Source organism: Globicephala melas, chromosome 10 (assembly GCF_963455315.2).
Source record: "Globicephala melas chromosome 10, mGloMel1.2, whole genome shotgun sequence".
NCBI lineage: Eukaryota > Metazoa > Chordata > Mammalia > Artiodactyla > Delphinidae > Globicephala > Globicephala melas.
In genome coordinates, this window is record NC_083323.1 from 94,373,528 (window position 1) to 94,385,578 (window position 12,051).

The 12,051-nt window shown below is 37.4% G+C and overlaps 2 protein-coding genes across 2 annotated transcripts in view; both read left to right on the forward strand.

The window, feature by feature from the left end:
* The first annotated feature begins 1,921 nt into the window (after nucleotides 1-1,921).
* The window catches only part of LOC132598036 (NKG2-A/NKG2-B type II integral membrane protein-like), a 36,419-nt gene continuing 26,289 nt past the window's right edge, over nucleotides 1,922-12,051 (forward strand). The window contains exons 1-2 of the mRNA XM_060306990.1: nucleotides 1,922-2,057; nucleotides 3,164-3,262. The gene's annotated coding sequence lies outside the window, so the exon portion shown is untranslated. The remainder of the gene's footprint in view (nucleotides 2,058-3,163; nucleotides 3,263-12,051) is intronic.
* On the forward strand, nucleotides 6,250-9,511 carry LOC115850731 (YTH domain-containing protein 1-like). The gene is given in 3 exon segments (XM_030852403.2): nucleotides 6,250-7,497; nucleotides 7,500-7,580; nucleotides 7,635-9,511. Coding segments are annotated over 3 exon segments (2,133 nt in total). The 5' UTR covers nucleotides 6,250-6,602; the 3' UTR covers nucleotides 8,792-9,511.

A 12,051-nucleotide genomic window follows, 5' to 3' on the forward strand; every position in this document is an offset into this window, starting at 1 on the left:
AAAAATAGTTTAATTGTTCTAAATATTTAAACAGCAACATTCTTACAATGCCAATTCCTCTTAAATATCATTTTTGCTGGTGCTAAATGAATTGGTCAAAACTTTCAGAAAACAATTTGAGGAAGTGTAAAAAATTCTTAATTTGAAAATAACTTTATCCCAGTTGTTTTGAGTTTACTCAGTAAATTTATAGAAGGGTAAATATAGAAAAGGCCCTATGTATAAAATTATTTATTATTCAATATTTTTAAATACTCAAATTTTCACCTTTAAATAGATTTTAACATATGTTCTTTAATTTTCAATAAAATTGAGAGCAGTGCAAACCTGCCAAAACTCTACCTACAAGTAACCACCAAAGACATAGCACGTTACAAATCTATTATTTTGCTTTACACATCAGTAATATTTGTTGGGCTTCCCTGGTGGCACAGTGGTTGAGAATCTGCCTGCCAATACAGGGAACACGGGTTCGAGCCCTGGTCTGGGAAGACCCCACATGCCGCAGAGCATCTGGGCCCGTGAGCTATAATTACTGAGCCTGTGCGTCTGGAGCCTGTGCTCCACAACAACAGAGGCTGCGATAGTGAGAGGCCTGCGCACCGCGATGAGGAGTGGCCCCCCCCTTGCCACAACTAGAGAAAGCCCATGCACAGAAACAAAGACCCAACACAGCCATAAATAAATAAATAAATAAAAATTTAAAATAATATTTGTTATATTAAACAATGGTATACTAGGGTATAAATGTCTCATAACTTTAACAACTCCCTTAATTGTGAACCGTTCTCTTGACAACTTTTTGTTCTTTTGTTTTTCCAATTTAGCTTTTAGTAAATAAAACCAAAAACAGGTGCTACACAACTTTGAATATTTAAAAAATATTTTGTAAGATAAATTACTTAAAATAGAATTGCTGGTAAAAAGCCTGTATATTTTATGTTTTAATAACTATCGACAATTTTATACTCACAGTCATTTGCCAATTCAGAAAAGTATCAGTTATTTAGTGTTCTCACAGGTGAAAGTTGTTCTATTCTTTTCATTTGCTTTCTTTCTTTATTAATGAGATTGAATAAATTAAAAAAATTTTATACATTACCTTTTAATTTCTTTTGTTTATTTTTGGTGATTCATTGGCCTTGTCTCTTTAATTTAGATGGTCTGTGTGTCTGCCTCTGTGTGTGAGTATGTGCCTGTAGGTAAATATAATCTAGTTAAGTAGAAAAAAGACGTTAGGCTGGCAGATTGAGAGCTACATGGTTATTGTACAAATGTAGACTCTACCCAGTTCTTGAAAGAGTTGGGGTTTTCCTCTATTAGTAAAGAATCTACTGAGTAATGGGTTATTTCAGTGATACAATAAACTTTATGCCAACCTGATTTGAAATAAAAACTTTAATATTAAATTTAAATAATCAACACTTTGTTAATGTAGTTGTGTTTTAGCCATAGTCTACACATTGTCAACATGATTCATTATACAGAGAATGTTGAGAGGGAAAAACATATCTACTCCTTAATCTGCTCCTTTCAAAACCTGATTCAAAGAGGAAATGAAATGTATAATCTCATTAAAGGGGAATAAAATTATTCTTCTGAATAAGGACTGCAAAGTTGGGAGAGAGATTTAGTCTCTCATTTCCTCCCTTTTTTACCCTTTTAATGTTATACCTAAATGTTTACTTGTACATCAGAATGAAGGCAATTTTCACTGTCTGAGCTGATACAGTCACCATGTAACTCTTTTCCTCACATTTCTCTATTGCATAGATATTAAAGAGAGACACAGAAAGATATCAAGATTGAGCTGAAACAATCTAAGTCTTTTCAAAAAATAATGTTTAAGAGTAAGCAAAACAAGGGTATTGTAAACAAGCAAGAGGTAACCTACACAGAACCAAAATTTTCCAAATCTCAACAGAAGCAAAAAATACCCAAGACAAAACAGAGAAGTGTCAAATCAAGTGAACAGCAAGTAAACTACATGGAACTGAACTTTCCAAGGCCCTCTCACCTTCAGCACAGAAAACGGTTGTTTAGGAAAAAAAGAAAAGGTACAATATTATGTTATTTGCTAGATCTTGATTCTTGGGTTTAGAAGATTACTTCTCTCAAAACCACTATAAAATTGCCTCATTACACTAATTATCTATCTTCAACACTCTCCTTAATTATTTTAGGATATTACCATGGAATTGTTTGTCTCTTAAATAGTCCTTCACTATGTTCATTTCCTCTAAAATAGCATTGATTCAAATTCCTACAGAATTGCATTACTTGTAAGAACTACTGTGAAAATTCTATTCCTTTTTTTGTGTTATTTTAAAATTATTTTAAAATAATTCTTGATATTAGTCTTCAATTCAGTTCAATATAACTCAGTCCCACAACTATTTCTGAATTTGTTCTGTGGGCCTGCTCTGGACTTAGGGTACCTACAAAGATGAAGAAGCAATAACCACTTAGCTTCAAAGAACTAACAGAATTTGTTAGGGGAAAGACAGATTATGGAGAAAAAAAGTATTTTGGCGGTAGAGCTTACATGACTTCATGATTAACTGGAAGTTGGAGGTAAGGTGAGAAATGAGTAGAATAAGATAACAAGGTTTCTAGCTTAAGTGACTAAGTAGTTAACAACAGTAGTTAACAGCTTACTCACCATTAAGAAAAATAATGTTTAATCCAGTAAAAGTCAGATCATATATGGCATTGAATTGTCTCTTGATCACTTCAGAGGACAATGTCCATAATGAAATTAGATTTAAAAGGCTGGATCTTCCAGAAGAGGATGGAAATGGGTGGGAAAGACTCAGTAGGTAAGGTTGCAAATAGAGATGATGGGGGTGAAAAGTCTATCATAGAGAAAAGCAACATATAAGGCTTGAGTAGAGGAAGACTCAAGAAAGGTACATACGAAATGTATGTCCATTTCTGATAAGAAAGAACTGAAGTCAACAAGAAGCTAATAGGGAGGAAGTTTGGGTATCAAAGAACTAGGGTTCTCAATGTGGCTGAGAAATAGTTTTATTCAGGATGAACTCATTCAAGAATTAGAAAATGAATGGTTGCCCTCTAAGGGTGAAACACAATGGTCTTAAATTTTACATTTGATGACTTCTGGGAAACGATGAAACTTCATCATTGTTTCTGTTTTCTTTAGTGTTACACCACCGATCTACAGCATGGCAACTGGTGGCTGGGAGTCTAGGGATCTTGTGTGTGGTCTGGATGACAACAGTGGGTGCCTCGCTTGCAAACTGTAAGTAATTAAGAAAATAATCTGTTTTTATTAAAATCAGTAACATAATACATTTCAATGATTTGCTTTCAAGACTGATTTTTACGTTGTCTTAATTATTTTATCCTATACAGAACTAATTACTACCATAATTTTTACCACAGTATTTTGTAGCAGAGAAGAACAAAACTGAAAAAGATCACCTGTTCCCATACTATCTTCTAAAAATGGTGATGAGTATTCTTTCTGTTCAATCCACTTCTAATATTGATCATTGGAACTAAAGGGTTTGCCTTCCTGACAGCCACAAAACTTCGTGAATCATGATAGAAAAATGCTGTTTTATGGTATGGTCAATGTTTTATCAAGGAAATATTAATATTGGGCAAAATAAGAAAGAAGACATAAGAGAATGTGAAAAGACCCAAAGTATTATGTATAAAAGATAATTATTGTTTGCAATTTGATTATTATTAGGAGAAAATGGGATTTAAATTATATTAAGGTGGGGCGCGAGAGAAATGTGTGAAGGGGGTCAAAAAGGCAAAAAGAAAACAAATGAAAAGCAAGGGAGTTGTGTCTCATTAACACTTTTTTCTTTCTAGCTTTCTCTGACGGATATTATTCCTCTAACATTTATGACATTACAAGCGTATAAATTTTACATTAATTTTTTTATACATCCAGATACAATAGCCATAATATAGAAAGCTGTTTTTGTTTTCAATTCTCTTTTTTTCACTTATCGCGGGTTTATTCAAATCCTTATCAGTAAATTAAGCACTTAAAAAACAGCACAGGTGGGGCACAGTGGGGGGGGGAAGAGGGGGAGAGGGAAAGAGAGAACTTTCCTAATTGAGTCTGTTTTTTCAGGAAGTCGGGATGGTTCCCCTCTGTCGTCTTTTCAGAGAAATATTTGCTTTTTCATGAACAGTGTAAGATTCTCAGCACAGATGCATTTACCAAGAAAAATATCTCTTCCACACACAAAAATCAAAAGTGTAGGGTTCCTTTGTCATTGAGACTAAAGGCATTCCTCATGAGTATTCCTGATGAATAGTCCCTATAAGCAAATAAAAAAAAAAAAGAAAATGGAAGGAAATTAAAATAATGGAGTAAAAATATGGAAAGAACTAATTGAAAGTCTTATTAAAAATAAATTCTTTGAATAAAAAAGGGAAAATCTCAATAGATGCAATAAACAGGAGACTAGACCCAGCAGCTGTTAATTTTTTATTTAAATTAGTGATTGCTTTTCAAAACTTCTTGATGTCTCCCAGAAAAAAAATATTAATGCCAAATATTAGCTGTTCATATTGCTTGTTTTTCTTCAATTCACCTAATCTGAAAATAAAAAGCAATCAAATAGTAAATAATTAAGGAAATGCAACTTATGACCCCAGTGAGTTACCACTACACAACCATCCAAAATGGTTACAATTTGAAAGGACTGACAGTAACAAGGACATGGAGTTAACTGTACTGGTGCAAATCCCCAACAATTTCACTCTTAAACATTTAAAAAAGAGACATGAAGAGATATGTCCACATAAGACATGTGCAAAAATGTTGATAGACAATTTATTTATAAAAACTAAAAATTATAAGCAATCCAAAAGTAAATCACCAGATGAATGGATTACAAATTGTGGGTTAGTCATATGATGGACAAGTCAGCAATGAAAAAGAATGAAATCCCTATACACACAACCTGAATAAAACTCAAAAACATTATGTTGAGTGACATAAGATGCAAACGAGTTGATATTGAAGGATTGTGTGTATACGAATTGCATACAAAAGTGAAAAATAATTTACAGTGATGTAAATCAGATCTGTGGTTGCTTGGGTAAAGCAGGTGTGGGGCATTAGTTGGGAATTGACATGAGTTAACTTTTGAGGTGATGGAAATATTCTAAATTTTAAATGGGGAGGAAGTTACAAAGGTATATTCATTCATCAAAACTCATCAAAGTGTGTACTTCAAAACAATGTAATTTATTGTGTGTAAATTGTAACTCAACCAAGTGGATTTAAAAATAGCACAGGAAGACATAATTAAAAGCAGTGAAGCTAACTCTTCTTCCTCTCTTTAGTCCTATTCCTCAGAGGTAAATTCTCCCATAGCTTTGTTTTCTACTAATGTTTTCCTAGTCTTTCCATAGTCCTCTTTCTTTTTTATTTTTACTTCTTATTCCTTTACTACTACTTTAGTTGAATTTCTAGCTTTAAAAGTCAAGAGATGCAACTCAAGCTCTACTCTCTCGTAGGAGGGAAGAGGTTCAGGGTTACAGTCGACAGGTGGCAGGGAACCAGCGTTGCTGCTCTAATTTCTACCTAAGGGATGGTGCTTAACAGCTCAGGCATCTAAGTTTATGTATTAGTGAAGTTCAGCTTCCCTTTTTCTCCTCATTAGATCCAGATGTCTAGATGGATACAATTTTTTTAATTTAAATTTTAGTTTTACATCTAGGTTTCTGATAAAACAGCGGAAATCATCAAGGGCCAAAAATGGAGAGAAAGCTTGAAACGAGAGAAGCATTCTGACTCTGAAGTTACCACTCTCTGGGGTTATTTCCAATGTTAATAACTGTACAGTCTGGATTGAACCGCTACAACAGAGATAGAGAATGAGGCTTTCACTTAGCTTGAGCAAAAGAGTTAAAAATTAGTTTCTCATGTAAAGCTTGAGGATATTAAAACAGTTTTTTCTATATTAGCTCAAGTTCTAGTTGACTATACAGACCTTTCTGTAATTTCTTAGGCAGACTCACTTAGAATTTAAGGTTATATTCCCTGTGTGATCCTGGGTTGGTAGGACCCCAAATCATCACAGAGAAAGTACATGCAGATGATCCATCTAAGAAAAGGACACTAGCTCAGGTCCAGATGATTGTCATATATAAAAACTAATTTAAAATACCAAATTGCATAGGGAAAAAGTCATAACAGTACTTAGCTGAGATAACAAAGCGCAGATAACAGCGCAGGGCATTTTGGGAGGGGGATTGTTTCACGCAGGAAGCAGGCTCCATTTTAGCGCCGCCCGCTGTCGCCATCTGTTTCCCTTCCCTCCCCGTTACCGCCTCCCGTTCCTAAGCCCCAACGGGAAGGCTGGGCCTGGGGTGGGGGAGGCAGGAGTGAAAGGAGGAAAGGGGAAAAGGGAGAAAGGGAAGAAGTGGGGAGAAAGGGTGGGTCGGGAAGGGTGAGTGGTAGAGGCTAACGTGCGAAGCGCGCAAGCCCAGCGGACGGACTGACGGACGCGCCTGTGGTTCTGCTGCCGCGGCTGCGGCACCCGCGCGAGTCGCGTCGAAGCGGTGGTGGCGGCTGCGGCGGCAGCAGCGAAAACAAGAGGGGAGCAATGGCGGCCGACAGCCGAGAGGAGAAAGATGGAGAACTTAATGTTCTAGATGATATTTTGACTGAAGTACCAGAACAGGACGATGAACTCTATAATCCAGAGAGTGAACAAGATAAAAATGAGAAAAAGGGTTCAAAAAGAAAAAGTGACCGAATGGAATCTACTGACACAAAGCGACAAAAGCCTTCTGTTCATTCAAGACAATTGATTTCTAAGCCACTGAGCTCATCAGTCAGCAATAACAAAAGAATGGTTAGTACAAAAGGAAAGTCAGTCACAGAGTATAAAAATGAGGAATATCAAAGATCTGAAAGAAACAAACGTCTAGAAGCTGATCGGAAGATTCGTTTGTCAAGCAGTGCCTCCAGAGAATCTTATAAGAGTCTATCTGAGAAAACATGTCTGCGGAAAAGGGATCCTGAAAGGAGGGTCAAATCCCCTACACCAGATGGTTCTGAGAGAATTGGGCTTGAAGTGGATAGACGTGCAAGCAGATCCAGCCAGTCTTCCAAGGAGGAAGTGAACTCTGAAGAATATGGCTCTGACCATGAGACTGGCAGCAGTGGTTCTTCTGATGAGCAAGGCAACAACACTGAGAATGAGGAGGAAGGGGTGGAAGATGTGGAGGAAGATGAAGAAGTAGAAGAAGATGCAGAGGAAGATGAAGAGGTGGATGATGATGGAGAGGAGGAAGAGGAGGAAGAAGAAGAGGAAGAGGAGGAGGAGGAGGAAGAGGAGGAGGAGGAAGAAGAAGAATATGAACAGGATGAGAGAGACCAGAAGGAAGAGGGAAATGATTATGACACCCGGAGTGAGGCTAGCGACTCCGATTCTGAATCTGTTTCCTTCACGGATGGGTCTGTCAGATCTGGTTCAGGAACAGATGGATCAGATGAGAAAAGGAAAGGAAGAGAGCTAGAGGCATATCTCCTGTTGTTTTTGATAGAAGTGGAAGCTCTGCATCAGAGTCATATGCAGGTTCAGAAAAGAAGCATGAGAAATTATCATCTTCCGTTCGTGCTGTCCGAAAAGATCAAACCAGTAAACTCAAATATGTCCTACAGGATGCGAGATTTTTTCTCATAAAGAGTAACAACCATGAGAATGTGTCCCTTGCCAAAGCTAAGGGTGTATGGTCTACACTGCCAGTAAATGAGAAGAAATTAAATGCTGCATTCAGATCTGCAAGGAGTGTTATCTTAATATTTTCTGTGAGAGAGAGTGGAAAATTTCAAGGATTTGCAAGACTTTCTTCAGAATCACACCATGGAGGATCTCCTATACATTGGGTGCTTCCAGCAGGAATGAATGCTAAAATGCTGGGAGGCGTCTTTAAAATTGACTGGATTTGCAGGCGTGAATTACCCTTCACTAAGTCGGCTCATCTCACCAATCCTTGGAATGAACATAAGCCAGTAAAGATCGGACGTGATGGACAGGAAATTGAACTTGAATGTGGAACCCAGCTTTGTCTTCTATTTCCCCCTGATGAAAGTATTGACTTGTATCAGGTCATTCATAAAATGCGTCACAAGAGAAGAATGCATTCTCAGCCCCGGTCAAGAGGACGTCCATCCCGTCGAGAACCAGTCCGGGATGTGGGAAGGCGTCGACCAGAAGATTATGATATTCATAACAGCAGAAAGAAACCAAGGATTGACTATGCCCCTGAGTTTCATCAGAGACCAGGGTATTTAAAGGATCCACGATACCAGGAAGTAGATAGACGGTTTTCAGGAGTTCGCCGAGATGTGTTTTTAAATGGGTCCTACAATGATTATGTGAGGGAATTTCATAACATGGGACCACCACCACCTTGGCAAGGAATGACTCCTTATCCTGGAATGGAACAACCTCCACACCATCCTTACTATCAGCACCATGCTCCACCTCCTCAAGCTCATCCCCCCTACTCAGGACATCCCCCAGTACCACATGAAGCAAGATACAGAGATAAACGAGTACATGATTATGATATGAGGGTGGATGATTTCCTTCGTCGAACACAAGCTGTTGTCAGTGGTCGGAGAAGTAGACCTCGTGAAAGAGATCGGGAGCGAGAGCGAGACCGCCCCAGAGATAACAGAAGAGACAGAGAACGAGATAGAGGACGTGATAGAGAAAGAGAAAGAGAGCGATTATGTGATCGGGACAGAGACCGAGGGGAGAGAGGTCGATATAGAAGATAATGTGCTTTTGGAAGCACTGATTGTTTAAAAATAAAAAGAATCTTGTATTTTTCTTTTTGTGTGTGTTTACAAGTAGTAAATTTATTTTCAACTGTCTACTTAAAGTTCATTGTGTAGAAGGATTTATTATGACCCTCTTTGTTCCAAGCATGCAGTATAATAAGAACTGGAAAAACTCAAATCCTCCAAAAAATGCACAGTTGACAATTTGAGTTGAGACTTTTATTGGGGCAGAATGGAACAGTCCAAGAATGTAGATATTAGATTCAGTCTCCATAAATGTTCACCTACATATAGTATGTTCATCCTAGAGTTATTTTTTGTTTTCTTTCTTTTGAATCTTGATGGATGACTGCCACAATATTTTGCTTTGATGTATTTCTAAATGTAGGTGCACACGGTTCAGTAAAAATAATGCTGCTATCAAGTATGCAAATATTGAAATATGATGGTTTGACTGTATGGCAGTGTTGTAGCAGCCTCTTGGTTTTTCCTTTTTTTTAATCTTAAAAAAGGTCACTTTTTATGTTTCTTCCGTCTTCAATGATGACAGCAATATTAAGAAGACATTGCTATCTAATTTTTAGTCTTTTTAGATAAAAAATTCCTATGTTCAGTAGCATGGTTGATGCTATTGTTTAGCCTTCCCCTCCAAACTGTATACATTGGCTTGGAATGTTCACAACTTGCGTGTGTGGCAGTGGAAGATAATTCCCATATTCTACATTGCTACTGTTTTGTATAAAATAAATTGGTAAAGATTGAAAAAAATTTTTTAAAAAAGAAAAAAAAAGAACAAAAAACAACAACAACAAAAAAAAGAAATTAGACGCTAATACATCCAGGTAATTGAAGTATCAGATACAGAATGAAAATTAGATGTCTTTCAAATATGTAAAGCCTTGAAAAGTGGAATTAAAGACACAAAAACTGATACGGAAAGTACAAAAGGACCAAACACAAACTTAGTCTTTTCCTGGATGTTTTAAGAAACAGAGCCTGAGGCAAGGAATAAAGTAATAAAGTTTTATTTGGGAGAGAAAAAATCAGGTCATTGAGGGTGTGTAAACAGTGGGAAAATAAAAACTGAAGTAAAAAAATAATATGTTATGATTCTGGTTATTATTTCATAATGAGCAGCAAAATATCACAGCAAATTGCTCAGAAGTATGTTTCTGTTCTGCATACTAAATTGCTTTTGAATGATTGCAAAAGGAACCCATGCAGTTGAATAATTAATGGGAGAAAGAAAGAAAAAAAAAGAACAATATGTAGGCTGAGGGTGGAAGCAAGATATGAATGAGAGAAAATCTTAAAGAAGAAATTTAAAGTATAATTAATATATGAAAAGATGCTCACTTTCACGGGCAATTAGAAAAAATTGTAATTAAATAATGGTACATTATTTCAAATTTCAAAGATTAGTATAGATTTTTTAAAATATGAAAATTTTAAAAAGTTAGAAAAATGAGCAGATTAAAGGAAGACTCATACACTGTTGGTGAAATTGTGATGAGCAAAAGCAAACATATGCCTTCTCTGTTATACTCTTTACTATTTACCTCAAAGAGAATTTTTTGAGCTATAATTGACATGCAACATTATATTAGTTTAAGGGGTACAATATAATGATTTGACACTTGTATATATTCTGAAATGATCATCAAAATAAGTCTAGTTAAAACCCATCACCATATATTGTTATAATTTTTTTCTTTTGATGAGGACTTTTTTTTAATAAGAGGACTACTTTATTTTTAAATTTTATTTATTTATTTTTGGCTGTGTTGGATTTTCGTTGCTGCGTGCGGGCTTTCTCTAGGTGCAGCGAGCGGGGGCTACTGTTTGCTGTGGTGCGTGGGCTTCTCAATGTGGTGGCTTTTCTTGTTGCAGAGCATGGGCTCTAGGCATTCGGGCTTCAGTAGTTGTGGCGCACGGGCTCTAGAGCACAGGTTCAGTAGTTGCGGCGCACAGGCTTAGTTGCTCCGAGGCATGTGGGATCTTCCCGAGGCATGTGGGATCTTCCCGGGCCAGGGCTGGAACCCGTGTCCCCTGCTTTGGCAGGCGGATTCTTAACCACTGCGCCACCAGGGAAGTCCTGATGAGGACTTTTAAGATCTACTCTCTTATCAACTTTCAAATATACAACATGGTATTATTACCTATAGTCACCACACTTTACCTCCCCAGAATTTATTTATTTTACAACTGGAAGTTTGTACATTTTGACCATTTTCACCTACTTCCCTCACCACCACACCTCACCTCTGGCAACCACAAATCTGTCTGTTTCTATGACTTTTTTTTTAGATTCCATATAAGTAAAATCATAGTGTATTTGTCTGACTTAGTACAATGCCCTCAAGGTCCACCCATTTTGTTGCAAATGGAAGATTTCCTTCTTTTTATGGCTGAGAGTTGGGAGCCTCTGTGCTTCCTGTTCCTGTATATCTGTTTCCTTCTTTAGGTTTGGGAAGTTTTCAGCCATAATTTCTTCAAATACACTTTTCATCCCCTTTTTTCTCTCTTCTCCTTCTGGAACCCCTATTATGTGTACGTTGGCATGCTTTATATTATCCCATAGATCTCATACGTTGCTTTTGTTTTTCTTTCCTTGTCTTTCTGTCTGCTGTTCTGATTGGGTGATTTCCATTTTTCTATCTTCTAGATCACTTATTCATTCTTCTGTGTCATTTAGTTGGCTATTCATTGCTTTGAGATTGCTTTTTTTTTTTTGCGGTACGCAGGCCTCTCCCTGTTGTGGCCTCTCCCGTTGCGGAGCACAGGCTCCGGACGCGCAGGCTCAGTGGCCATGGCTCACGGGCCCAACCGCTCCGCAGCATGTGGGATCTTCCCGGACCCGGGCATGAACCCATGTCCCGTGCATCGGCAGGCAGACTCTCAACCACTGCGCCACCAGGGAAGCCCCGAGATTGCTTTTTATCCAGTAATTGAGTTATCTATTTTTGATTGGCTCTTCCTTGTAGTTTTTAGTTCCTTGTTACAGTGATCTGCATTTCTGTTGACAATCTTTCTTAATTCAGTTAGCGTTTTTATTACCACCTTCTTGAACTTGGGGTCTGGTAGGCTGGTGAGCTCTGTTTTATTTTGTTCTTTCAGGGGATTTCTCTTGCTCTTTTGGTTGGGAGTAGTTCCTCTGCCCTTAGATTTCACTTAAATTTCTATGACTCTATGAATTTAGGGGAAACAGTTGTCTATTGTGGTCTTGAAGGCGTGTTTTTATGTGGGAGCATTCCCGT